Source organism: Cygnus atratus, chromosome 2 (genome assembly GCF_013377495.2).
Source record: "Cygnus atratus isolate AKBS03 ecotype Queensland, Australia chromosome 2, CAtr_DNAZoo_HiC_assembly, whole genome shotgun sequence".
NCBI classification, from domain to species: Eukaryota; Metazoa; Chordata; class Aves; order Anseriformes; family Anatidae; genus Cygnus; species Cygnus atratus.
In genome coordinates, this window is record NC_066363.1 from 109,995,209 (window position 1) to 110,017,800 (window position 22,592).

Sequence of the window (22,592 nt, forward strand, 5' to 3'; positions counted from 1 at the left end):
AAAGCCAATGACCCAAAAAAAAAGATCTTGGAAGGAGAGAGAGCTGAAGAGAATGCCTACGTACAGTTTTATCATGGGTAGACAGCAACAACTGTTGGATTGGGTGGGCTGGGATGGGCTGGCCTTGCTCAGCCTCACTTGGTTTGTTCTCTTGTGATGGGGAATGCTTCTTTGCGCAGGTATCATGTGGACTGATTTCACCTTTCATTTATGCTTTTAAATCTTAGCCCTCTGAAAACAGAGCTATCACAATGATGACCTGCAAGGTCATCAGGTAACCTGATTTTTCAGAATGAGATTTAGTGTTCAAGACCAGAGAACCAGGGATACATTACAAAAAAAAAAAAAAAAAAAAAAAGTGTGAAGAAAGTTTTTTTTTTTTTCATAAGCACAAAGAATGTTTGAGAAAAGCAGAGATGTAAAGGGAAAAACTTGGAGCCAGAAGATCCAAACTTCCCCTTGATTCTAAACTTAGCTCAGCCACTGGCCCACCGTACAGATGACTCACTGCACTTCCTTGAACTTAAATCATTTCTCCTACAAAACTTGTTAAAGAAAGACGTCAGTGTAAATTAGATGTTGTATCTAAGTTTAGCTATGGCCGATACATAAATATTGTAACTTTAATGTGTTCCTATAATTTTTGTCTCATTTAGAAATATGTGTATATACATACACATATGCATGTGTATACATAGCAAGGGAGAGAAAGATTTCTTTGTGCTATTTTTATGAATTAATTTACATATATTGTTATTTTGCTGGTGACATAACGGCTCACAACTGATTAGGAGTTTAACCATTTTCAGAGCAGCCTGATTCCCACACCGCCCAAGCACTCTTCATCCTCTCAAACTGTCAGTGAAGTTTCAATCCCATCCAGGCTGTGGGAGCTGAGGGAGCACACATTCAGCATATAACATACATGATGGCTGATTTCTTGTGACACTAATCTTCACTCCTGAGGGAAAGACAGTCATTTATTCATAACTCCAACACTCAAAAGTAACCATTCTTCTCACCATGAAGATAAATGTCAAAACAGAGACCAGCCATAGGCTGAGTCTGATCTAATCTGTCCAAAATGAATACAAATTTAGATCTGTTGTCAAATCTTGAATGGTAAACCCTTTAGCCCGGGCAACTATTTCCTCAGTCTGCCCTCTCCACCTGTAAATACACATACCACATTGGATATACACTGCCAGAGGAGCATATTAACCCTACAAAACTAGACAGGATATGAGGCTGACCAGCCTTTCCAATATGAACAAACAGAGGACAAAATCCAAGACTTACAGAAATGTGCAGCCAAGAGGAAAAAATACAGAATTTTTGTTAAAATTTCTCTACCCTTTAACACCCAGATGAAATTAGTGGGCCCTGCACTCCCGAGCAGCTGATCCAGCAAATGAGAAAAACAGGTTCCAAGCTGGATGTCTGTTTTGAGGGATCTGTTGAAGATAGCAATTAAAATTCCCTTTCTAGTAGAACTGTTCATTCCCTACCTCCCTCTCCTTTCTCCAGTTCACATTTCCACACTGACAATGTCATCTGGTAGGTCTTTATTCATGACAGAATTTGTCCCATCCAATTACATCTATGTAGCTCCTCATATCCTGCTATTAAGACGTTGAATGACACTAAGGAGGAACCAGAAGTGACTGCCCTTTTTCTGTCCAACTTCTCTAATTCATAATGCCATAAAACTCCACGAGGTTCTCTTTGAAGAAAAAGAGCTGAAACTCATCTCAAAGCATCAAGAGAAAGAGGTCTACTTTCTGTGGACCACGTAAAGGAACTATGCTGTTTCAGAGATCAATGCAACTATCTATCTTGGATTTTTTTATCATTATTGAAGTTGTAAAACAAACACTCTTGTATAAATGGCAGACATAGGATGCTTGTTTCCACTGCTTGTAAGCTGGCATATTTCTGGTTCTTAAATAACTTTGTTCAAAAATAAATCTGATTTTTAGGCTCAGAAAAACCTTCTCAACAGCCAGTTCACTATTTACTGCAAAAGATGCAAAAGATACCATAGGTTTCACACTTATTCTGCCTTAGCAGTTCAACCCCTTTACCTCTAATGCCTCATATCCTTCTCATCTTCTCCAGGTGTTCCAAGTAAGTAATTGAGCCACACTCAGTTTTAGCAAAAGGCACTTGCTAAAGATGTCCCACACATGTTTAGAGTAATGGACCTTGGCTGTGCCAAGACAGGATTGCCTCTAGGAGCCCAAGCACAGCTGAGGAGATTTGGCCAGCAGCCTGCCACGAGTCACTGTGTGATTTGCTCTATCCCAGGATTTGTGCTCCAGCTGGACCAAATCCTTCTCTGACATGATTACACAGATCTGCACTGGTGTTGGATTTGGCCCGTATATCACAATACAGAAATGGCATTGCTGTCATGGGTTTGCTCTTTCTGAGAGCTACAGGAATGGGTGCCAGGTGACAATGGAGATGACAAAACATGGTGGTTATGCAGGAAGAAATGGATGTCTCTGGGAGCAAGATAGGGCCATGGCCTCTAGGTATGTGAAGTAATCATCCAGAAAAGAAGCAAGATGTGGGAAAGGATTTTGATCTCCTGTCATGACGCAATAGCCAAGAGAGCAAATGTGACACTTGCTAGCAACCAGCAACACCTGGGGAAGAAGAGAAAAGTTATCACTTTTTGCCACATCCTCGAGGTTGTCATTGCCAGATACTGTAACCATTTCTAGTCTCAAAACCTTACTACAGAAATTAAAAAATGCAAGTGGTTCAGAAGTAATCAAAATCTCCTTTACTGTGAGCACTTGAAGAGCAACCTTTCTACCTCAAAGGTAGGGCATAGAGGAGAGTAAATCTCTCCCTGAGACTGCCTACATGGAGAGGAAAATCTCCAGGCATTAGAGATTCTTCAGCAGGCTGCAAATATCCTGGACTTTAAAATGAGACAAACTGAAACAGGGCACAGAGTGCTAAACTGCACCATTTGGAACAACTTATCCAGCAAATATGTCATTCCTGCAAGTCATGTAATCATGACTGCTGTCATAGAGAATAGATCACTCAGAAATTAAATGCTAAATGAAGGACTCCATGAAATCCTATGCCCTGTATTATCTAAGATAGAGTAGATGATTGTAAGAGTCCCCTCGGGTCTTAAAAAATCTATGAGTGTCGTTAAAAGGATATGCACTTTGAGAAGCTAAGAAATAAGTCCTCAAAATTTTCAGGAACATGCTTTCCTTGCAGGAAATTAAGTTGCAAAAGTATCAAGGAGCAAGCCCCCAAAAGATCAAACTTCCTGCTGATTTTCTATTTTCCTTAACTCTAGGTGAAAACATATACAGCCAATGGATGAACTTCAGTTTATGAAGAAGGCTGAAAAAGTCTTGACAGGCACATGGAGAGGAGATCAGCACCTCTGCAAGCACATCTTGTGACAGGAAGGCATTGGTCATGTCCAGAGTTACACTGAAGTTCTACAGAAATGTATTCTTTGAGGCTTTCTGGCTTTGATGCCCAGTTCAACTATGTGACAGATGTGGCATTGCAACACCTTTCTGAAGGCTGGGGTCTGGATTGCATGTCCTGCTCTGCTCAGCCTCCTTTACTAACTGACAAGAGTTTGTCGCTTTGAATTTTGGGAGGTTTTCACAATGCAGGGTTCCAAAATCATGTGTTGTCCAGTCATTCTTATTCCCTCAGAAGACTTTTTCTCCATTGCTGGAGGGAGCCATACAGCAGCAGCACACAAATTACCCACAAAACTCACGCTATATGACTCAGTATTGCACAATATTTTCCAAGTGTATCGCTCCAGGTAGCAGTTTCAATCACTGGGAACAGAGCTGAGCTTCTTTCTGAAATCATATTTGATTCAGTAAAGAGTGATTTCAGTAGCTTCGGTCTAGGAACATCTCTGCCACGTACAGCAGAATTCTGCACCCCTTCTGCACATCTTCAAGTGTCAGGACTTGAAGATCACATTTTTTCAGGTGGACCAATCTCGAACTACCAATGCCAAGCAGGTCTTCAGCTTGGATCTCTTAAGCACATTCTCTTTCTAGGTGGGCACGAAATGTAATGGGATTATATGCATGAGCACTGCATAATTACTGAATAAACCTAACAGTAGTTTATCACTCTGTGCTGTCCTTGGGAAGCAGTGACTTGATTTTCTTACACTATTACTTTGAGAAATCCCTGTTCTCTCTCCCTCCCCCCAATGAGTATCTCTTTCCATTCTTCTCTGAGCGAATCTGCCCTGAATCAGAGCTTTTATCTGGCTTTGCACTAATTCTGCACGCATACCACCGATACCAGCGGAGTTTTAAGTTCTCTCAATGTCCTGTTAGTCAGGAAAATGCTGTTGTCAAAATTAGCCTATAAGGTGAACACATGGCGGGGAGGATATGACCAGTCTGTTTCCAATCCTGGACTTAGAGTTTTTTTAAAAAAATAATTTGCTAGGAAATTGTCATTTAATTCCTGTGCTTTAGTTTTTAATTGTATGAGCTTAGAAGGAAATAGAGTTTAGTTTAAGCTAAATTGCTGTTACCTTCCAACGTAGCTGAATATAGTCCCTGAGCTACAATAAAAATAATAAACACGAGCAGCTATTGATAAACGGAATTGAAGATTAAAGGTCGGATATCCTGCCCTCGGCTTTGTGCCGACAAACCACCCTGCCTGTGCTTTTTCGTTGCGGCCGCCTATTACTCCTTAAGCCCTAAGCAAGTCTTGATGTGTCGCAGGCACATTTTTTAGGACAGCCCGGCACAACCTTGAGCCAAAGCGAGTCGCCACCACCGCCCGAGCCGGGAGGTGCCGGGAGAGTGTCAGCACACACACAGCTCATTAAAAGCGGATTAGGTGACGAGCTCCTCAAACAGACCAACGCCGCTGGAAAAGAATGGCTTCTAAGCACGGGAATTGGCAGAGAGAGGGGCACCGGGCTGCGGATCTTGGAAAGCTGGGGTTTCGGTGCTGTGTGTCTGGAGCTAGACTTGCTTCGGCAGTTCCTCTTAATGGACTCGAGCAGAAGAATAAGCACCAGTAAAGGCGTTAGGGGTTATTTGGTGACAACATGTGGAGACTGAATAAGAAGGTATGCCAGGCACGAAAAGTTAGAAGCACTGATTAAATGTTAAAAATGAATTAATTGTTATTATTTTTTTAAATGCGATGCAGCTTTCACTGCTAGCTTCTAGGTTCCTCTCCCCCAAACACTAGACGAAATTGCATTGTTTACAAAAATTTATTAATACAAACTTTACACACTTTGTATAACAGTTATCAAAGTCCTAGTTATAGATATCATGTGTGTAATAATACTTTGCTGCAGTTTTTTTTTATATTCATTCGCACACAAAATAAGTTCTCCAAGACTAACATCTACCTAAACTAGCACTGTATCTCAAATCTGCTCAAGTTTTGGTAAGGCTGTTGGCGTTTCTAAAAAGTACACAGAGGATAACCTAGGCGGTCACTTCATGATGCTTGCAGCTAGCCACTGAACTCGAACGGCTAAGGTCAGAAAGAAAACGTCAAGAGAGCCCTAGGTCATTACACCACAGCCGACACAAACACAGCAAACTCTGCTCATTGCCACAGAACAGAAGACAGAAGTACGACTAAAAACGCAAGCCGATGTGTTGCAGCATCGTAGGGCCACTAGATAGCCATCCGTCAACTCGTGGCGATTTACAAGGTGAAGAGAAGGCACCAAAGCTGCAAACTGCGCCCCGCGGCCCTCGGCCCCAGGAGCCCGGACGGCAGCACCCGGACCCCCCCGGAGCTCTGCCCGGGGCCGGGGCTGTCCCCGGGGGCGGTTTTGCCCGAGGCTTTTTTTTTTTTTTCTTTTTTTTTGTGGGGGGTGGGGGAGGATGAGGAACGTTGTTTTCGTAAGCAATCGACGGCTCGAATTCGGGGCTGTTTCTTTTTTTTTTTTTTTTTCTTTTTTTTTTCTTTTTTTTTTTTTTGTGGCTTTGGAAAGACTCCTGTGAGGTTTGTGTGGGGAGCTGGAAGGAAGGAAGCGGTACCTACGTGTCCTCCTCCGCCACCTGCCCGCGGGCAGGGAGGGGGGCGAGCCCCCCGGCCGGGATCGCCGCTGCCGAGGGTCCCCCGGGTGCAAGGTAAGATAGGAGCCCGTACATAGAGAGATGAGGTGAAAATGGTTTATCTCGTTAGAAACCGGACCACAGGTGAACACTACACATTCTTGTATGACAAAAGTTCGTTTTATGAAATAAATTTTACTAAGCAATAAGCCAGAATGTAGAAAAATACATTTTACCTCCAAACTCAATAAACAAGGAACAAAAACTTTAGTAGTAGTGCATAATTCTTTAGTGGTAGCTACAACAGGGGTTCCTAAACTTTTACAATAAGAGCTTGCATAAAACAGAACAAAGGAGTGAGAGAGCGTTCACAATCTTTTTTTTTTTTTTCCCCAAAAAGAACATAACCCCAAAAATAATAATAAAAAAAGGTGACTCGGGTGGGTTAAACGGTGCTTGGAAAAGTGCGAAGAGAGGATGAGAGGCGGGAGGGTCTATAAGAAATAATAATAATAGTAATAATAATAATAATAATAACAACAGTCAAAGAAAAGAGCAACTCCGACCGAAAAAATGCGAAGGCGAGAACCCTGCTCATTTACACACGATGAGAAGCATGGACAGCACTGGAGAGTAACACACTGTACTTTGCATCCAGGTCCAGTACCGAGCTGCCCGCGGCAGTTGGGTAGCGGATCGGAGGGGGGGTCTCCTCTGGACCCCCGGCCCCTTGGGGCCACCCCAGCTCACGTCCCCGCTGGTCCCCAAAGGGTCCTGGCTCCGCTCTGCCCCGCAGCCCTGCCCGGCCGGCCACAAGAGCACTGCGCGGGGCTGGGTGCTCGCTATCCTTGCTTCGGGGGTCGTTGGGGTTTTAGGTATTTTTTGGTCTTGAGTTTTGGTTTTGGTTTTCTTTTTTTTTTTTCTCCTTTTTTTTTTTTTTTTAACTATTATCCCTCCAATAGGCAACAGAGATGTGCACAATTTGGATCGAGCTGTTGTTTTCGCGTGGGGATTGTCCTCTAAGCTCATTATTTGAGGAGACGCTAATACAGATACGACTGGATTCAAAGAAAGCAGGAAAAATAAAACTAAAAAATCGAAATCTAGAGCAAAGGGGACGCTGCCCCTTCAGAGAGCTAGTGGCAAAGGAGCCTGCCTCGAGACTCACCGGGGGAAGAATCTGCTTCAGCAATTCTCCCAAATCATTTTCCTCAAAATCCCCTGGGAGCAGGGCATCCTTCTCTATGTACAGTAGCAAATGGTGAAAATTAATGTCTTCGACCCTGTCGCGGATAAAAATACTATCCTTTTAATTTCCGTTACAAAAATAGGAGTAATATTCAAAACAATGATTGTCTTTTTTTTTCTATTTATTTTATATAAAAACATAAACAGCTCAGGCGAATTCTTGTTCTTGTGCAGGCTTTATATGAAGAATTGTTCTTTAGTATTCGTAGTAGTATTTATATATATATATTTATATATTATATATAACTTAAGGATTGGTCCACAAAGTAGATCTGTGCGTTTCTCTAGTGCTTTTGTACAAAAGAAAAACAATATTATTATCAAAATATTCATTTAATGGCTTTACTTCATACATAAATACATGTTTAGATAACACAGGAGCGGTGATTGTTCAGTCAGTTTGGAAATGACTTTTGTTTTTGTTTAGATTTTTTTTGTTGGTGGTGGGTTTCTCTCTCTCTCTCTCTCTCTCTCTCTCTTTCTCTCTCTCTCTCTCTCTCTCAGGACTTTGTATACACGGGAGGGGCTGGTTACTCATCGCTACAAATACGCTACTCGGCGTCCTTTGTTTTTAACTCTTTGTTTATACCTTTTCCCCAGGACGGCCGCTAAGTATTTCTTGACAGCCATTTGTTTCCGGTAGCGGCTGTAGCTGTCCGTGAAGATGCCGTCTATGTGCCGCTTGGTGAGCGGTTCCGCCTCGTCCCCCAGGCCGCTGCTGGCACCGCTGCAAGCACCGAGAAGCACAGCTCCATCAGCACAGCATCACCACCAGCACAGCTCCACCACCAGCACAGCATCACCAACACAGCTCCATCGGCACAGCATCACCAGCACAGCATCACCAGCACAACTCCATCACCAGCACAGCTCTATCACCAGCATAGCAGTACCAGCACAGCATCACCAGCACAACTCCACCACCAGCACAGCATCATCACCAGCACAGCATCACCAGCACATCCCCATCAGCCCAGCTCCACCACCAGCCCAGCTCCGCCCCGCTCCGCGCCCCTCCGCGCCCCCCGGCCCCGAGCCGCCTCTCCCGGGGGCGCAGCGCGGCGGCTCCGCGGGCAGACAAAGACAACAGCCCCGGCCATGCATTATTCATCCAGCCGAGGAAATGTCACCTCCCGCGGGGGGCATCTCGCCGCCCCTGCCCCGCCGCCGCCACGGAGTGCCCCGGGGGTTCGCCCCGCCGCGTCCCCCCCTGGGGACACCGCTGCCCACGGGGGACCGGGGATGGAGGGGGGGGGATAAGGGAGGGGATGCCCAACTTCTCGGCGTGAAACCAAAATAAAATAATAATAATCGGGGAAAGGAAGACGGATCTAAACGCACATATGCGCGCAAGGGCGTGTTACACCGAGGAAACCTCCCTGCACGCCGGCGCTGGCGCCGGGTTCCCGCTGCTCCGGGAGAGCCCCGGCAGCCGTGGCCTGGGGTTGAGGCTCGGGGAGCCCCCAAACACCCCCACATCCCCCCACATCCCCCCCAGCCCAGCCCCGCCGCCGGCGAAAGGCATCCCCGGCGACGGCCCGATGCGCTTTGTTCCCTCCAGCGCCCACCAACGCCCACCGCGGGGAAAAGAGCGAGCGGAAAGCCTTACCCGACCCGCTTGGCCATCAGGGAGTGCAGATATTTCCTGGCGGACAACTGGCCCAGGAGTTTCCTGTAGGCTTTGTTGAAGATCCCATCGGCGTGCCTGGGGCCGGAGGGAAGAGCCCCCGGGTGAGCGGCGACACCCCCGGCCCTCCCCGCCGGCTGCGGGGGGCGGCTTCTCCCCGAGCCCCCCCGGGACCCCCATTCCCCACCCGCAGCCCTCCAGGAGGTAAGGCTGCGACCCTATTTCTTCTGGTGGCCGGGCAGGAAAGCGGGACCCGGGCAGGTGGTCGTTTGTTTTGGGGTCGGGTATTTTTTAAATATTTTTTCTCTAATTGCTAGCGGCTTGGTGGGTTGTTTGTTTGTTTTTTTTTGTCCCCCAATCGGCTCGGACACACCCGGCTCGAAATTGTCGCCTGCCACCCAGCGAGCTGCGGTCACCTTTTTTCCGGTGGGTAGTACAAGGTGTACATCTCGCCCAGCACGGAGGACGGACTCGCTATCCCCAGGGGCTCGTGGTCGTAGGCGAAGTCCTGCAGAGTGTTCCCGTCCTCGTCGTACACTTCATCCTCCAGCCTGGCAACGAGAGCAGCAAGGGGAAGGAGTCAGCTCCCTCCGTGTCTCCCCCGGCAGTGCCCACCCGCTCCTCCCGCCCCATCCCCGTCCAGCCTCTGCGGGGCAGGACCACGAGGGACGGATCACGCCGAGCTCGCGGAAAATCCTCCAGCATCCCTCTTTTTTCCCCATCCCCAGGCCCGAGGAACAGCCTCCCCTCTGCCGAGAGCTGGGAGCCTGGTGCCTCCCAAGCGGAGCGCACGCACGCACGGGCAGCACCCGCACGCACGCCCGCACACAAACCCGCACACACAAACCCGGCCGTGTGCAAGGGGCTGGCCGGGAGCCTGCAGCATCCCCGACGGGGACCGGGAGGTCAGCGGCAACCCCCCGGGGGCTGCGCCCCGCTCCTCCCCGCAACGCCCGCGGGCTGGGGTGGGGCTTGCTCCCGCTGCTGCTTTTCGTTGAATGGTGGCTCTGCCCTTTGAGGTCCCTCCGGTTCGGTGTCGTTCCCCCCCCCCCCCCCCCAACCTCCCCCCCCCCAAGCCCTCCCCGCCTCTCTCTCTGCAGTACGATGTAGGTCATCGTACGATACAGGCAGCTATTTTTGTCTGCGAGCTTTAGCGGAGGTATTAATAATAGATGCCGCTAAAGTGTTTCGCTCCTGCTAATTCAGGCGCTTGAATGGAGGGGAGCCAGCTTGCCGCCGGCTAATGGCCCCGCAGGCCACCGAGCCCACTGCCCTGCCGCCCTTCTGCCCGGGGAGGGGAAGGGGCTGCTCTGGGTCAGCCCCGACGGGCTCCGGGCTCCTGCCAGGACACCTCGGAGCCCCCCAAAGGACACCCCGTAAAGGACACCCTCCTGGGCCACCCGGCTTCGCTCCCCTCCAAAAGCCGAGCCGCGAGGCGGGGGTCCCCCGCAGGGTCCCCCCGGAGCAAAACCGAGCTCGGGGGGGTGGGGGGGGGCAGGACGGCAGCAGCGAGCCCACAGCTCCCCCTCGAGCCCCCCGAGCAGGGTGGGACCGGGCTGCCGGGAGCCGTCCAGAGGCCGGTGCGCATCCCACGGGGGGACCCCGCTGCTGCCCCAAACGCCTCCGGGGGGCTCCGAGCACCCCCGGCACAAGCCGAGAGGGGCGGCGCAGGCACCAGCCCCTGATGCCGAGTAGATGGATAAGGAGAGAAAACCGCGACACCTCGGCAGCCGCCTTCCCCCACGAGGAGGGAGGTGGCACAAAGACAGGTAAATAGGGGAAGGGACCGAAACCCCGCAAACTCCGCCGGCACCACACGAGCCGCGGCAGCTCTCGCACGCCAGCAGGCGACGGCGCACCCTGCCGCCCCCAGCCCACGGCAGGGCAGGGATGCTCGCCGCTCCCCCGGCCGGCTGCAGACAACCAAAGCTGCCAGGGTCCTGGGGCGAGGGGACACAGGAAGGGGGGTCCTGGGGGAGGCAACTCCCCACCCCCTCCTCTCCCGGTCCCTGGGGACAAAAGGCTCCCCGGAGAAGTTAGTGCTGCAGCCGGGGGGTAACCCGCTGCCTGTCCCATCAGCACAGCATCCCCCCAACTTGTCCCCCCGGCGCTTACAGCCCTGCCAGGGTCTCCTCTCTCAGGACGGACAGGGTGGGCATGCAGGAAAAGAGGAGGGGGTTTCTTTTGGTGTCTGTCCCCCCTTCCCCTCTTACTTCGTCCCCCCTTCCCTTAGCAAGGGCAGGGCCTGCGGGGGCCCGGGGGAGCCCCGGGGCGGGGGCCGGACCCACCTGAGCGCCGGGTACTGAAGTCCAGCCGCAGGTGAGCAGTAGACGCTGCAATGCATTATTATGCCATAGACCAGGAGTGCTAGGATCGCTTTGCTACACATTGCCACTCTGTGCGGGAGGGAAAGGAAAACCGCTGTCAAAAAAAATATAAAAACATAAAAATAAAAATAAAAGATATATAAAAATAAAAAATAAAAAATCGCCCACGACCCACCAAGCCCTGGCCGAGCCCGCGGGGGAAGGATGCTCGGCGGCGGAGCGGCGCGGAGCGGGGAGCGGCTCGGAGCGGTGCCGCCGCCCGCCCCGTCGGTGCCCGCCCGCCCGCCCGCCCCGGGACCGCGGCGGGGAGGCCCCGGCGAGCCGCCTCGTGTCCTTACCATCAAACTCTAAACACCCGGCACTAAGAGCGTTTGGCTGCGAAACTAAAAGGGCAGGTCTCTAAAAAATATATGGGAAAAAAAAAAAAAAAAAGAAAAACCCAAAATAGAGGGAAAAAAAATAGAGCTGTCTCCCAAGTTGCGGCCGAAAGGAGTTAAACCGCTCGTGGCATCGCCTCTCCGATGGGCGAAGGACCCGCGGGGTGAAGACGCCGCCAAAGCAGCAGTGAGTTGTTTGCTGATTTTAGGGGGATCCGCTCCAAAAAGAGGAAAAAAAGAGCAAAAAAAAAAAAAGCGAAAAGGAAAATAATAATAAAAAAAAAAAGTTTGCAGGTAGCAGCACGGATCTGGAGTGGAGTCTGCGAGGGAAGGGAGAGGAGGGATGGATGGAGCGAGGTGTCGCCGGAGAAGGGAGCGCAGGGGAAGGGGGAAGAGAGCGAGCGAGCCCGGGAGGGAGCGGAGGCGGGGAGCCGCGGGCTGGCTGCGTGAGCTGTTGTCTTCCCCAGCTCTCTCCCCTCACTGAGAGCCTTCTCAGCCTTCTCCTCTTCTTCTCTTCCTGCTCGGTGGCTCCAAACTTGACCAGCCTTCCGCAGCCTTCCGTCTGATACGCAATTAGCAACCAAATCTTTGCAAACACCCCGCTTCGGCAAGAGCCCTCTTCGTAAACATTCGCCTGCTCGTTACCTTAGAGGACGGGCAATATTGTTTGTTGCCCCCGTGGTGGTGTCCGGATTTTTATTCATGAATCAAATGCCTTTTTTTTTTTTCTTTTTTTTTTTTTTTTTTTCCCCGGTCACGTAATAATCGGGTATCAGAAAAGACGTCACCACCCCAATTCCTCAAGGAACACGGTTCTGTGTCGTCCTCAAAGATGAGCTTATCAGGAGTCATAAAGCTTCTCATAAACACCAACTCACGCTTCCAAAAAAAAAAAAATAAATAAGGCTAAAATAAATAAATAATAACAACAAGAAGAAAATAACACCCAGAAAACCCACCCCATCCCGCAAAGCCTTACGAGGGTGCTCGCCACGGCCGAGCTGTACCTGCTGCGGGAAGGGGCCGAGGGGCGGAGGAGGGTGGTGCGGGATGGGGGGGGTCTCCTCTCCGGCTCACCCCCATGCAGGACCCCCACTTCCACCCGGATTTGGGGATGGAGAGGGTCTTTTTTTTTTTTTTTTTTTTTTTGAGGACTATTGGGAATGTTGTTGTCATTACGCAAGGGTCCCTCCTCGGGGGCGAGCAGAGGTGCCGTGACCGCGTGGGGGGCTTCACGCGTGGCCACCGCTGCCCGTGGGGGGGACTCGGGACTCTCTCCTCCCATCCTTGTGCAGGGGCAGTGAGGGAGGGGATTAAGGGAAAAAAAGAGGGGGTGAAAAAAAAAAAAAAAAGAAAAAAAAAAGCCAAGAAAGTTGACTTGCGGGAGGGACTGGAAGGGAAATCCCTTCCCCAGGGAGTCCCCCGCCGCGGGGGTTATTTCCCCCGGAGCAGGGATGCGGGAGGCGAGCGCTGGGCGCGGACCCCGGCGGGCTCCCGGCCCCGCAGCAGCTCCCCCTGCGCCCAAAGCGGGCCCTTCATTTCCGAGAACTGCCCCGAGAAGCGCAGGCTGGCTGCAGGAGCCATTACTGCACATTTTAATTATTGGGATCATAAGCAGAGAGTTCAGGAAGCAGCAATAATTTACTTCTCCTGTTTCCTAGTTGAATGGTTTCGGTGTAACGTGCTTAGCCGAGTTATTTGAGCCCAAATCGATTTCTCAAAAAAAAACCAACAACAACAACAAAAGGCACGCCGTACAATTACGTCCCTATTATGCTCATTTGCAGCTGCAACATTTTTCCGGAGAAGAAGGAAATTTAGCGTGAATGAATTATCCCCTTCCAAAAGGGCCACGGACGCAATGCCGGGGCGGAGGGACGGGGGCCACGGGCTGGAGACGGCGGGGGTCCCCGGTGGGGCGAGCAAGAAGGAAGCGACACCGGGCCGGGGTCGGAAGGCCCCCACGGCTCCCGCGAGGGTCACCGGGGGCTTCCCCGCCGGCGGCCGCTCCGCGGGGCGCGGAGCCGGGGAGCCGCGGGCGCTGCGCCAGCGCGCATCGTCCGTGGGCGCACGGCGCCACCGCGCGGGCAGCTCCGCGCCTGCCGCCGCCGCCGTCGGTGGGGCCGGGGGTGCCCGCTCCGGGGGCTGGGGAAGGCTCGGGGGAGCCCCTCCCAGCCGCCGCCGAAGCCCCCGGTCCCGGCTGTGAAAGGGGATTGCCCTGGGAGGGGATGCTGGGGGAACCTCGCTCGCTGCCGGAGATGGGTTTGGGGGGCTGGTGGGTTTGGTTTGGTTTGGTTTGTTTTTTTTGTGTCCTTTTGAAGTGACTCTGCGACAGCGGTGTTAAATAAAAATAAAGAAAGAAAAGTAAAGAAAGAAAGAAAACAAAAGAAAAAAAAAAGGTTTTAGGGAAACAAGCGTGGCTGGGGTTAGGTGGATATCTTGGCTTTGCAGTCTCTGTGTAAAGAATAGGAAAGGCTCTCTCTTTCCAAAGAGACCAGAATCGCGGGGAATACATTTTAAGGCTGTGGCTGTTTTCAGTTTAGTTTTTTTTTACCACTTTTTATTTACACTGCCTCATTTCCTCTCCTGTCTCCCCTGCTCCCCCGGTTCCTTCCAGAAAGTGCCAGGATGCCCGAAATCCCAGGCATCGGCATCGCAGCGGTACCGCTTCACCTACAAGGGTCCTGATGCTCCGGAGCGGCCCGGTGCCGCCCCTGGTGTTACTGTGCACGCAGGAGTGATGCCAGGACGGTTCGCAAAAATACGGCTTCTAGACACTCATTTAGGGTGAGTGAGTAACTCACAAATGATTCATACCAATAAAAGTCTCATCGCATCTCGGTGTACTTCATGGGTGTGTGCGCACAACGTGAATATGCAGACAACATGAACACAGCTGAGGCTGAATAAATACAGGTTTAAATCTGTCCTCCACGTAGAAGCAAATTTCTAGATAACTGTGTAATTTCAGGGCTGAGAGGGATTTGGCGTTTGTAATGCTTGCCTCTAAGGCAAATTCCTAAGGCAGCATCTGAAGGAAAGTAGGTTTTCACTGGCAGAATTTCCTTCATCTTTCTGCTATCAGCTTAAATTAGACCTTTTAATTTACCTGACTACGCTATTTTAAATATCTATTCTATTAAGTAGAGCATTATAATTCTATAGATATTTCTAGTGGAGCTTACAACCCCTGAGCCTTGTTAAGCCTGACTGGGACTGACTGCTCTAAAGCCTACTGCCAAATGTATAATTCAAAGAAACATATTTCATCATGCAAAATGATGGGTATCTTATCCACTCTTCAGAACACCCCCCCCCCCTTTTTTTTTTTTCATATTTATGCAGATTTCTATAAAGAAATACCAAGAACAGTCCATCAAACTGTCGGGAATTTTATTGGTCCATAAAGCTGGATGATATGTCACACACACTTGTTGGAAGTGCAGCCACTCTATCGACATTTTTTTTCTGCACATCCCACCTTAGCTGTGTGTTTTAAAAGGAATTTGGAAGACTGATGGACCTGGAATATGTAATGTTATCATGAAAGGTTATACATTTTTCTGCCAATATAGAAAGGAATGAATTGTTCCTTCTCAAAAGTAAAAAACCCTACCGACCCAGCTGCCTCTCTCTCACACACACACCTTTATGGGTTTCTGAGTTTCTTGTCACTGTCTTTCCCCTGGCCTCCTATCCTACAGAGATGGCTTGGGCAACCCATTGCAAACCAGTCTGCTGATGAACTCTGTTCATGTCTGCATCAGCTTCATGGTTGTAACGTCAGCCTTCATCTTCTCACAGCCCTCCAGCCTCCTCCTCCCCATGAGGTGGTGCCTGGGAAGGCACTTAAGAAAGCTCCAGCATGGGAAGGTAGGGCTTGTTGGATATCTCAGCACTTCCAGCTGAGACCTGGCACCTGCAGTGGAGGCAGGAAAACCTCAGTTTCCCCCTCAAGGTTAGATCGCAATAGGCTCAGACACAGAGAAATGCATCATTTACAAAGATGGTTTCCTTTGGTTAAACTGTTCTCTCTTGTGCTTTCTTCTGCAAGTAAAAGCAGCAGTAGGTTTAGGGGCACTGTGAAGAGCACAAACACCAGTGTGCTTCCCCACATCTGCCATAGACTCAAAGAGTAAAGCTGTTACCCAGAAAGTTTATTCACTCAGGAACATTTTGGGAAGGAGGAACAAGCCACAGAAAAAATGAGAGCAACAACCAGGAACAGAACTGGTACTGCAACTCTAGAGACACGTACAGTGAAGGGTCTGAGGCAAAAAAAAAAAAAAAGTCTAAAATCCCAGGAGGGGAGGGAAATGCATTGACCGAATGGAGAGGGCTCACTTGCTGATGGAGTCCCTTGACAAACTCTTCACGGGTGACCAGCAAGAGTTAGCTGTCAGCATCCCACAGTAAATTCTTTGGGAGGATTTTTCTGATAATTCCTTGTTGACTTTTATCACCTTACCTCCATTTCCAAGCAAACAGTTGAAACCCATTCTTAAATATGTTCTGAGAAAAAGGGCTGGTTTTTGCTTTTCTTTTCTTTTCTGAAGTGATGAGCCACAACAGTATTTCTCAGGACAGCAGCGTGGGAGTACAGAGAGCGCAGTCATCCCACTCTTGTCCCTGTGTAGAGCTCATGGTGAGAGACAAAGGCAGTGGGCTGTCAGGGCCTTGCTAGACTGCCCACACAGGGGTTCAGCGCTTGACCTTACGTGATGGGCATCCTCCTCCCCCTGTGCAGCAAACCCAGCACAATGACTGCGACAACACTGATGCGAAGGAAGAGTCATTCCTATCAAAACACAAAGGCAAGAAAAGCACTTTCTGGATTAACGAAAGACCTAACGGCAGACTTGGCTCCACAAGGAGGTGCCACCATGCTACGCGTGTGATGGCTGATTTCCTTGGATGAGCAATAGGTATATTTATAATCCCCATCTTTCACCTGTGTAAATTCACATTCTATGAGGGAATAAAAGTGTTGTTTTCCTTGACCCTTTCTGACAATGGTTCTTTGATCAGTCATTTACGTTTCAACAGTGGAGAAATAAAGTACGAAAGTCAACAACAACAAAAAGTCAGCTTTTGAAGATTAAATATTCCAAGGGCCTGCTCTGTGAGCCAGCAACCTACAAAATGTCACTGAAGTTCTTGCTGGAATAAAAGCCCTCGGTAATGGCAGCAGATCTGGACCTATTCCCTCTCTCCTCTCTATTTGGTCTAGTGTTCAGGGGAGAGTGAATCCTTAAACAGATTGAATATGCAAAGTTTCACAGACTGCTGCTGAGCTACAATAATTTATACCAGACAAATAACAGCCACATTTTCTCTGTGCTCCAGGTTGCTTTTGCTGAAGCTGTAACCCAGCGTGAATGGCAAGTATTGGTTATGTACCCAAATATGACGGAGTTTGGGGTACACCTTTAGAAACAGTGGGACTGCCTCGTGCCTGCGTCCAGAAACTAAAACCCATCTGTAGTTTTGAGGTATTGCTAATGGCATAGCTAAAGTTATTCATAGGTTAGAATTACCAGAAATAGTTGGAACAAATTAATAATGAATTAGAACATTTCTTATCATCGCGGGAGCCAGAGAGAATAAATAGAATCGTCCATATTTTCTTATTACCAAACAGTGTGCGGCCTGTTACAAAACACCAATTCGGTGATGCTTGTGCTGGAAAACTGTCGAATGCCCCCCTGGCTTCTGACAGTGCGGCTTCATCCTGCCTGCCAGCAGCGAGGCTGTGCGGAGGCAGCCCAAGGTGGGCAGGTGAGGACTGTCCCAACAGGGGTGGGCCCCAGCTCGCCAGAGCTGGGCTCCGCTCAATAATTCCAATTATCCGCACTGAAGACGACAGGGACGGGTCATGCAGAGCCCAGTAAATATCAGTCAGAGCTGCACGTTGCGATGACAGAATTGCAAAGGCTGTCTCATTAAGGAAAAAAAGGAAAGACATTTGGTCAGGAATATGACCTTTCTAGGCAGTTTGTGCACCCCACCGTGCCAGGCAGGACAGACAGGCACTAGGACCAGCAGCCAACACATGCTTTGGCTGCTGTTGCAACTGGGCTCACAGGAAATACAGGAACATCTACAAGGTGATGTCCCCAGCGAGGCTGTGAGCTGGATCCCTCCATCCACAGCCCTTCATGCTCCCTCCCACCCATGGCCACTTCTCCAGCTGTGGGAGACCAGGGGCTATAGTAGCACCCAGTTGCCTTCAACCACCAGTTTCTGGGCTTCCTGCCCCAAAACACACCATAATCAAGCTTCATGAAATGAACATCTAGCTGCACACACAACCCACGGGGGGATGTTTAGGGACCAAAGACTGCAACTATATTTTAATTTATTTATTCATTTAAGTTCAGTAAAGCACTTGAGTTTACTTAGCTTAAAGAGAAATGAGCGATTCTTATTTTTTATATACAAAGAAAGCACAAAGAATTTCTTTTGTATGTCTTTATGGCCCGATCCATCTCTATCCTCTAATAAAATGCATTTCTGTAACAGCTGAGGCAATTAATCACTTAAACAAAATTGGATTACAATCTCCATTACTTTAAAATCTTTAAAGTCAGGCTTGCTGTCTTCCTAAAAGATCTTGAGGTATTGAGCAAAATTCCTTGGCCTGCTTTATGGAAAGGTCAGATGAGATGTTCGTAATGGCCTCTTGTAATGCCAAAAATCAGTCTCTGACCCTTGTAATGCCACAGGAAAGGATATTACTGACTTCAGACAGAACTGGATGAGATTTATTGACCTTTCTCATTAGGAATGAGGGTTGTCTGCAGAAACTCCTATGTGATTTCTTAACTCCAGGCATGTGTCTATTGAGCTCATTATGTAAATACTGTTGCCTTTGGTCCTGTTTGAATTTCATAGCAGTTTAGAGAGCTCAAGACAACCAGAGGTTGCTAGGACATTGCAGGACTGAACTTTCTCTTTCGATCCTCAAATCACCAGAGAAAACTGTATTTGTCAACAATAACCACTGTGTCTGAAATAATAAACTACATTATTCCGTGGAGATGTTTACAATCCTGAAACTTTAACATGATTTTTTGCACTGTAGTGTAATTCCTTTTCCCGGGGCTTTCTTATTTGCAAGTACGCTATTGACTCTGCATTTGGATCCTAGAGGCTTTTAGAAAAAGGAGTTAATTGCATGTAATTTGGGGTGATTCTCTGACATATTTCACTCTACAATGAAAACAGCTTTCTTCTAAGTCTCAGCAGCTCTTGAGGTTGCTGTAAAATGTATACATTGGTCTCACTGGTCTTTTAACAGTCTGAAATGAATGTTTTATCACTGGATAAGTGAAATCCGGGGGAGAAAAGAATTTGTTGTGAAACACAAAAGACAGGAAGTATGAGCAACAAATTATAAAAATAGTTTTATCTCATTATCTAATTGTAACTATTTAAGGTAGTTTGCCTTTTGGGTTTCAATTTTGCATTGTTGTTAATAAGGACTCCAAAGGGAGGTACCTTTATATATTTCATGTACTTCTCAGGCGGGGGGAAAGAAAAACTTTCCATCGCAGACGAATAAAACCTGTTGTCAAGAATATGATCTACTCAAACCTCTCTTCTACAGAAAGTAACTCTGTTTTGAATATATCTTCTGAACTTACCTCTTCAGATCAGTTCTCCCAGTTCTGTTCTGAGCTAGGGATTGCTTCCTCCCAGTGCAGAATATTTTTATGTAATTATCCCAGAGCTCCAGAGCTTGAACTACAAGGTAAATACAGGAATAAGGGTTTAAAGTTCTATTTATGAAAGGGGCAAATATTTGTTCAGTTCTGAGAAAATTATGTTAAAATCCCCACATCACAGAATTAGCATGAAAGATAATCTGCATGTGATCTGCTGATGACATATCCATACTTACTCTATGGATTCTTCATCATTATAAAATATTCTACAGTGATGTTATACCTTTCATCAAAAACCATTACTGCTAGTCTCACAATGCTCTTATAAGGCATGTATTTATAAGTATAATCTATTTATTTTACCCAGTACAGCATGATGTACAGCAAGTTCAGTGACTTCCTTGGGAGCACGTAGCTAAAAAACAGAATAGCTCTAAAATAAATACCTGACCTCACTGATGTCAAAGGCAAAACTCCTAGTGACTTCAATGAGGTCAGATGATCACCTTTGGTAATCAGACTCGGTTTTTTTTGGTTTTTTGTTTTTTTGTTTTTCCATCAGTGTGGCTTTGCTACTCAGGAGTTACACCACCCGTTACCTCCAAACACTCAATGCCATTAATCTGTAAAACAAATATCCACTGATGGGTTCTGGCATGGATTCAGGGAAGTACAGTGTTCAGCCTCTATAGGGGTGATTTTAGTTCAAGAAAGTCCCATGCTACCTCCCAAGACAGACACCATTGAGTGGTGGCCTTCACCAGGCTAGGTAGAAATCAACATTATTTAGAATGACAAAGAAAACTACGCATCCAAAAAAGAAAATCTACACTGAATGACATGAAACACTGGTGAATTTCTGTAGTTGTTGATAGCTAGAAGATGATTAATAACCTTGAACTAAACTAAAAATAATTAAAACCACTTAACTCATCCTCAGAGAACAAGGTAATCAAAGGAGACTTTGCAACTGAGCAAAAGCTGTCCTTCAGAAGAAATCTTTCCCCATCTTCCAGTGTTGATTGGTGAACAGTACTATTAGTCATTACACTCAATATAGTCGGTGTCCTTCCTTGATTTTCCTGGGGGAAGGAGAGGCAGTAGGGAGAGCTGAATCATGAGTTTTCCTCATATTTTTCTTAATGAACAATTGTGTGTACTGTTGTTCTGGAACATGGCACCAGGTAATGTCAGCACGGTCACTGGATTGCATTAGAAAGATGACAAAAGTTCCCAAGCATGGACCCATAAACTAAAAACACAAACTTGTTATTAGAATGTGAAGAGAAATGTCCAGCGATGCCTCCTGTTTTCAGAGCCTGCATTTGGTTTAAGTTAAACCTATAGCAAATATTTTCTCAGGATTATTCCTTCCTATTTCTGTAAATAACAAAGAATGGGAGGTAAAACATCCCAGAACATATGATTCGTGGTTATAAAACTTAGAAACAGTTATCAGGGAACAGCACTGCAAAACCTCAAATCCTTGTAGTATTCTGTGCTGTGCTACATTAGTCCTAAGCCTAAATGAGCCTGCAGTGAAAGGGAAGCTCATTGTGGAGAAGAAAATAGCTTCTCTGCTCCAGTTAGGCAATATAAAACTGAAAGGTCACAGGGATATTAAACTCAATTTTTTTATTTTTTTATTTTTTAACTAGTAAGAAATGGGGAAAAGGTGAAGGGGCTGTGGGTTTCTCTTTTGTGAAGTTTTTATGAAAGGAGCGAAGTGCAGTCAGGTATAGCTCTCTAATTCCACTGAGACCTGTGAGCAAAGCACTTACGGTTGCTTTAACTCACAGCCACTGCCTTGTACTTGCTGAACACTGCATCCCTGCAGCTCCCAGTGAACTATTACATGCTGCTAACATCCCTGCATGGCCTGGAGTCCTGAGTAGAAACCCCCAAGTTTTAAATATTAAATAAAACGAATGGGAGTGTTGAATGCCTGACATCCTCAGGGCTTGACTGTTAACAGAACCTGCACAGCACCAGGTGTAGGAAGTGTTTATTTCACATTATCTTACACCCTCAGATGGTCTTCTATTTGAAATGTTAAGGCAGGGGTGGAAGGAAGACTTTCTCAGGGTAAGAACTAGTCTTGCAAGGGGGCCAGCAGAAGCTGCACCTCTGATGGTGACATCTAAACATCATCCAAACTACGCACTGGGAAGTAAGATATAAGGAAAGCTCTGGCTCCGACAGAGGCAAAAAGAACAGCAAAGTTCATAAAAATGCATTTCAAAGAAGCCCCATGATACACTCTTTAATAACCCGGCCCCAGCTTCCCTCTCTCTCTACCACATCCTCATGACTCAGTTTCACCTCAGCAAATGCTGCAGCAGTACAAGATGCATCCATCCATCCTATCCCATCCTATCCTGTCCACCCCCAGCCAGCCTTAACCTGCTGTCACAGTCATCATGTATGACAGAGGTATGACAAATGCCCCAAGGAGGGACTTATTTGCAACAGAAGACGTCGAGTGTCTCCCACTGTAGCAGGTCTCAGTGCAGAAGAGAACTGCAGCCTCCTGTGTCAGTGCTTTTCCTCATTTTGCCGGCTGTTATATCTGTTGTAGATGAGGTTGAGAGTGGAGATATTAGAATAGCTGCAGTGGAAATACCTGTTGCTCATCTGGGCTCTTACACCCTGCTGCGTAAGACCTGTTGCAGGCAGGTGAGCACCGCGGGCTCGCACCAGCACGCGCTGGGGCTCTGTCTTCCTTAGCCTGCGTGCTGTACTGTGTTTGCAAGGCTGCTCTTCAGACACCACTGACCCTACAGGACAGAAAGTGGCAGACCTCCAGGGGGTCATCTGAATGGGAAGGGAGGACTGGTGCAAGAGTAGGCATACACTCAGGCTGGTCTTAATCTAACCAGGCTGAGAAACAGCAGCCCCAGGGACGTAGCAGCACTGCCTTTTGCACACAGCAACCCTCAGGGTCCCGCCAAACAGCTCTGCAGGCTGGGGGAGACCAGCACACGGAGGAAGCGGACGGCTGGCTGCCACTCGATGGCATGCATTTCACAGAGCAAAGCCTTCGTGCCACCTTGTGGCTGCTAGATTATAGCTGGGATGCCACCCCTCCTGCTGCTCCGTGGGCACACTCCGAATAAAACCACTTCGCCTCCCGCAAGCCATGGGGACGTCAATCTGTCACTTCGGGGGGGGGGTGCAAGCCCTCGCCTTCAGTATCGCCTTCAAGCATATTAAGGTGCCTGAGTCATCCTGAAGAGCACTCGGAAGAAGCGGCCATTGGGTCTCCAAGGCGAGGGGGGCAGGCAAGGGAG

The 22,592-nt window shown here is 48.2% G+C and overlaps 1 protein-coding gene across 2 annotated transcripts; it reads right to left on the bottom strand.

The window, feature by feature from the left end:
- Window positions 1-7,731: 7,731 nt before the first annotated feature.
- On the bottom strand, window positions 7,732-12,217 carry ADCYAP1 (adenylate cyclase activating polypeptide 1). Of its 2 annotated transcripts, none has more exons than XM_050709186.1 (5): window positions 12,117-12,217; window positions 11,220-11,327; window positions 9,348-9,482; window positions 8,914-9,009; window positions 7,732-8,031 (listed from the first exon to the last, which is right to left on the bottom strand). In XM_050709186.1, exons 2-5 carry the CDS (start codon window positions 11,318-11,320, stop codon window positions 7,845-7,847), a joined length of 519 nt encoding a protein of 172 aa, XP_050565143.1. In that variant the 5' UTR covers window positions 11,321-11,327; window positions 12,117-12,217; the 3' UTR covers window positions 7,732-7,844. The 2 variants fall into 2 exon arrangements, with proteins under 2 accessions (XP_050565143.1, XP_035419912.1); XM_035564019.1 differs by lacking the exon at window positions 12,117-12,217 and adding an exon at window positions 11,597-11,686.
- Window positions 12,218-22,592: the final 10,375 nt, after the last annotated feature.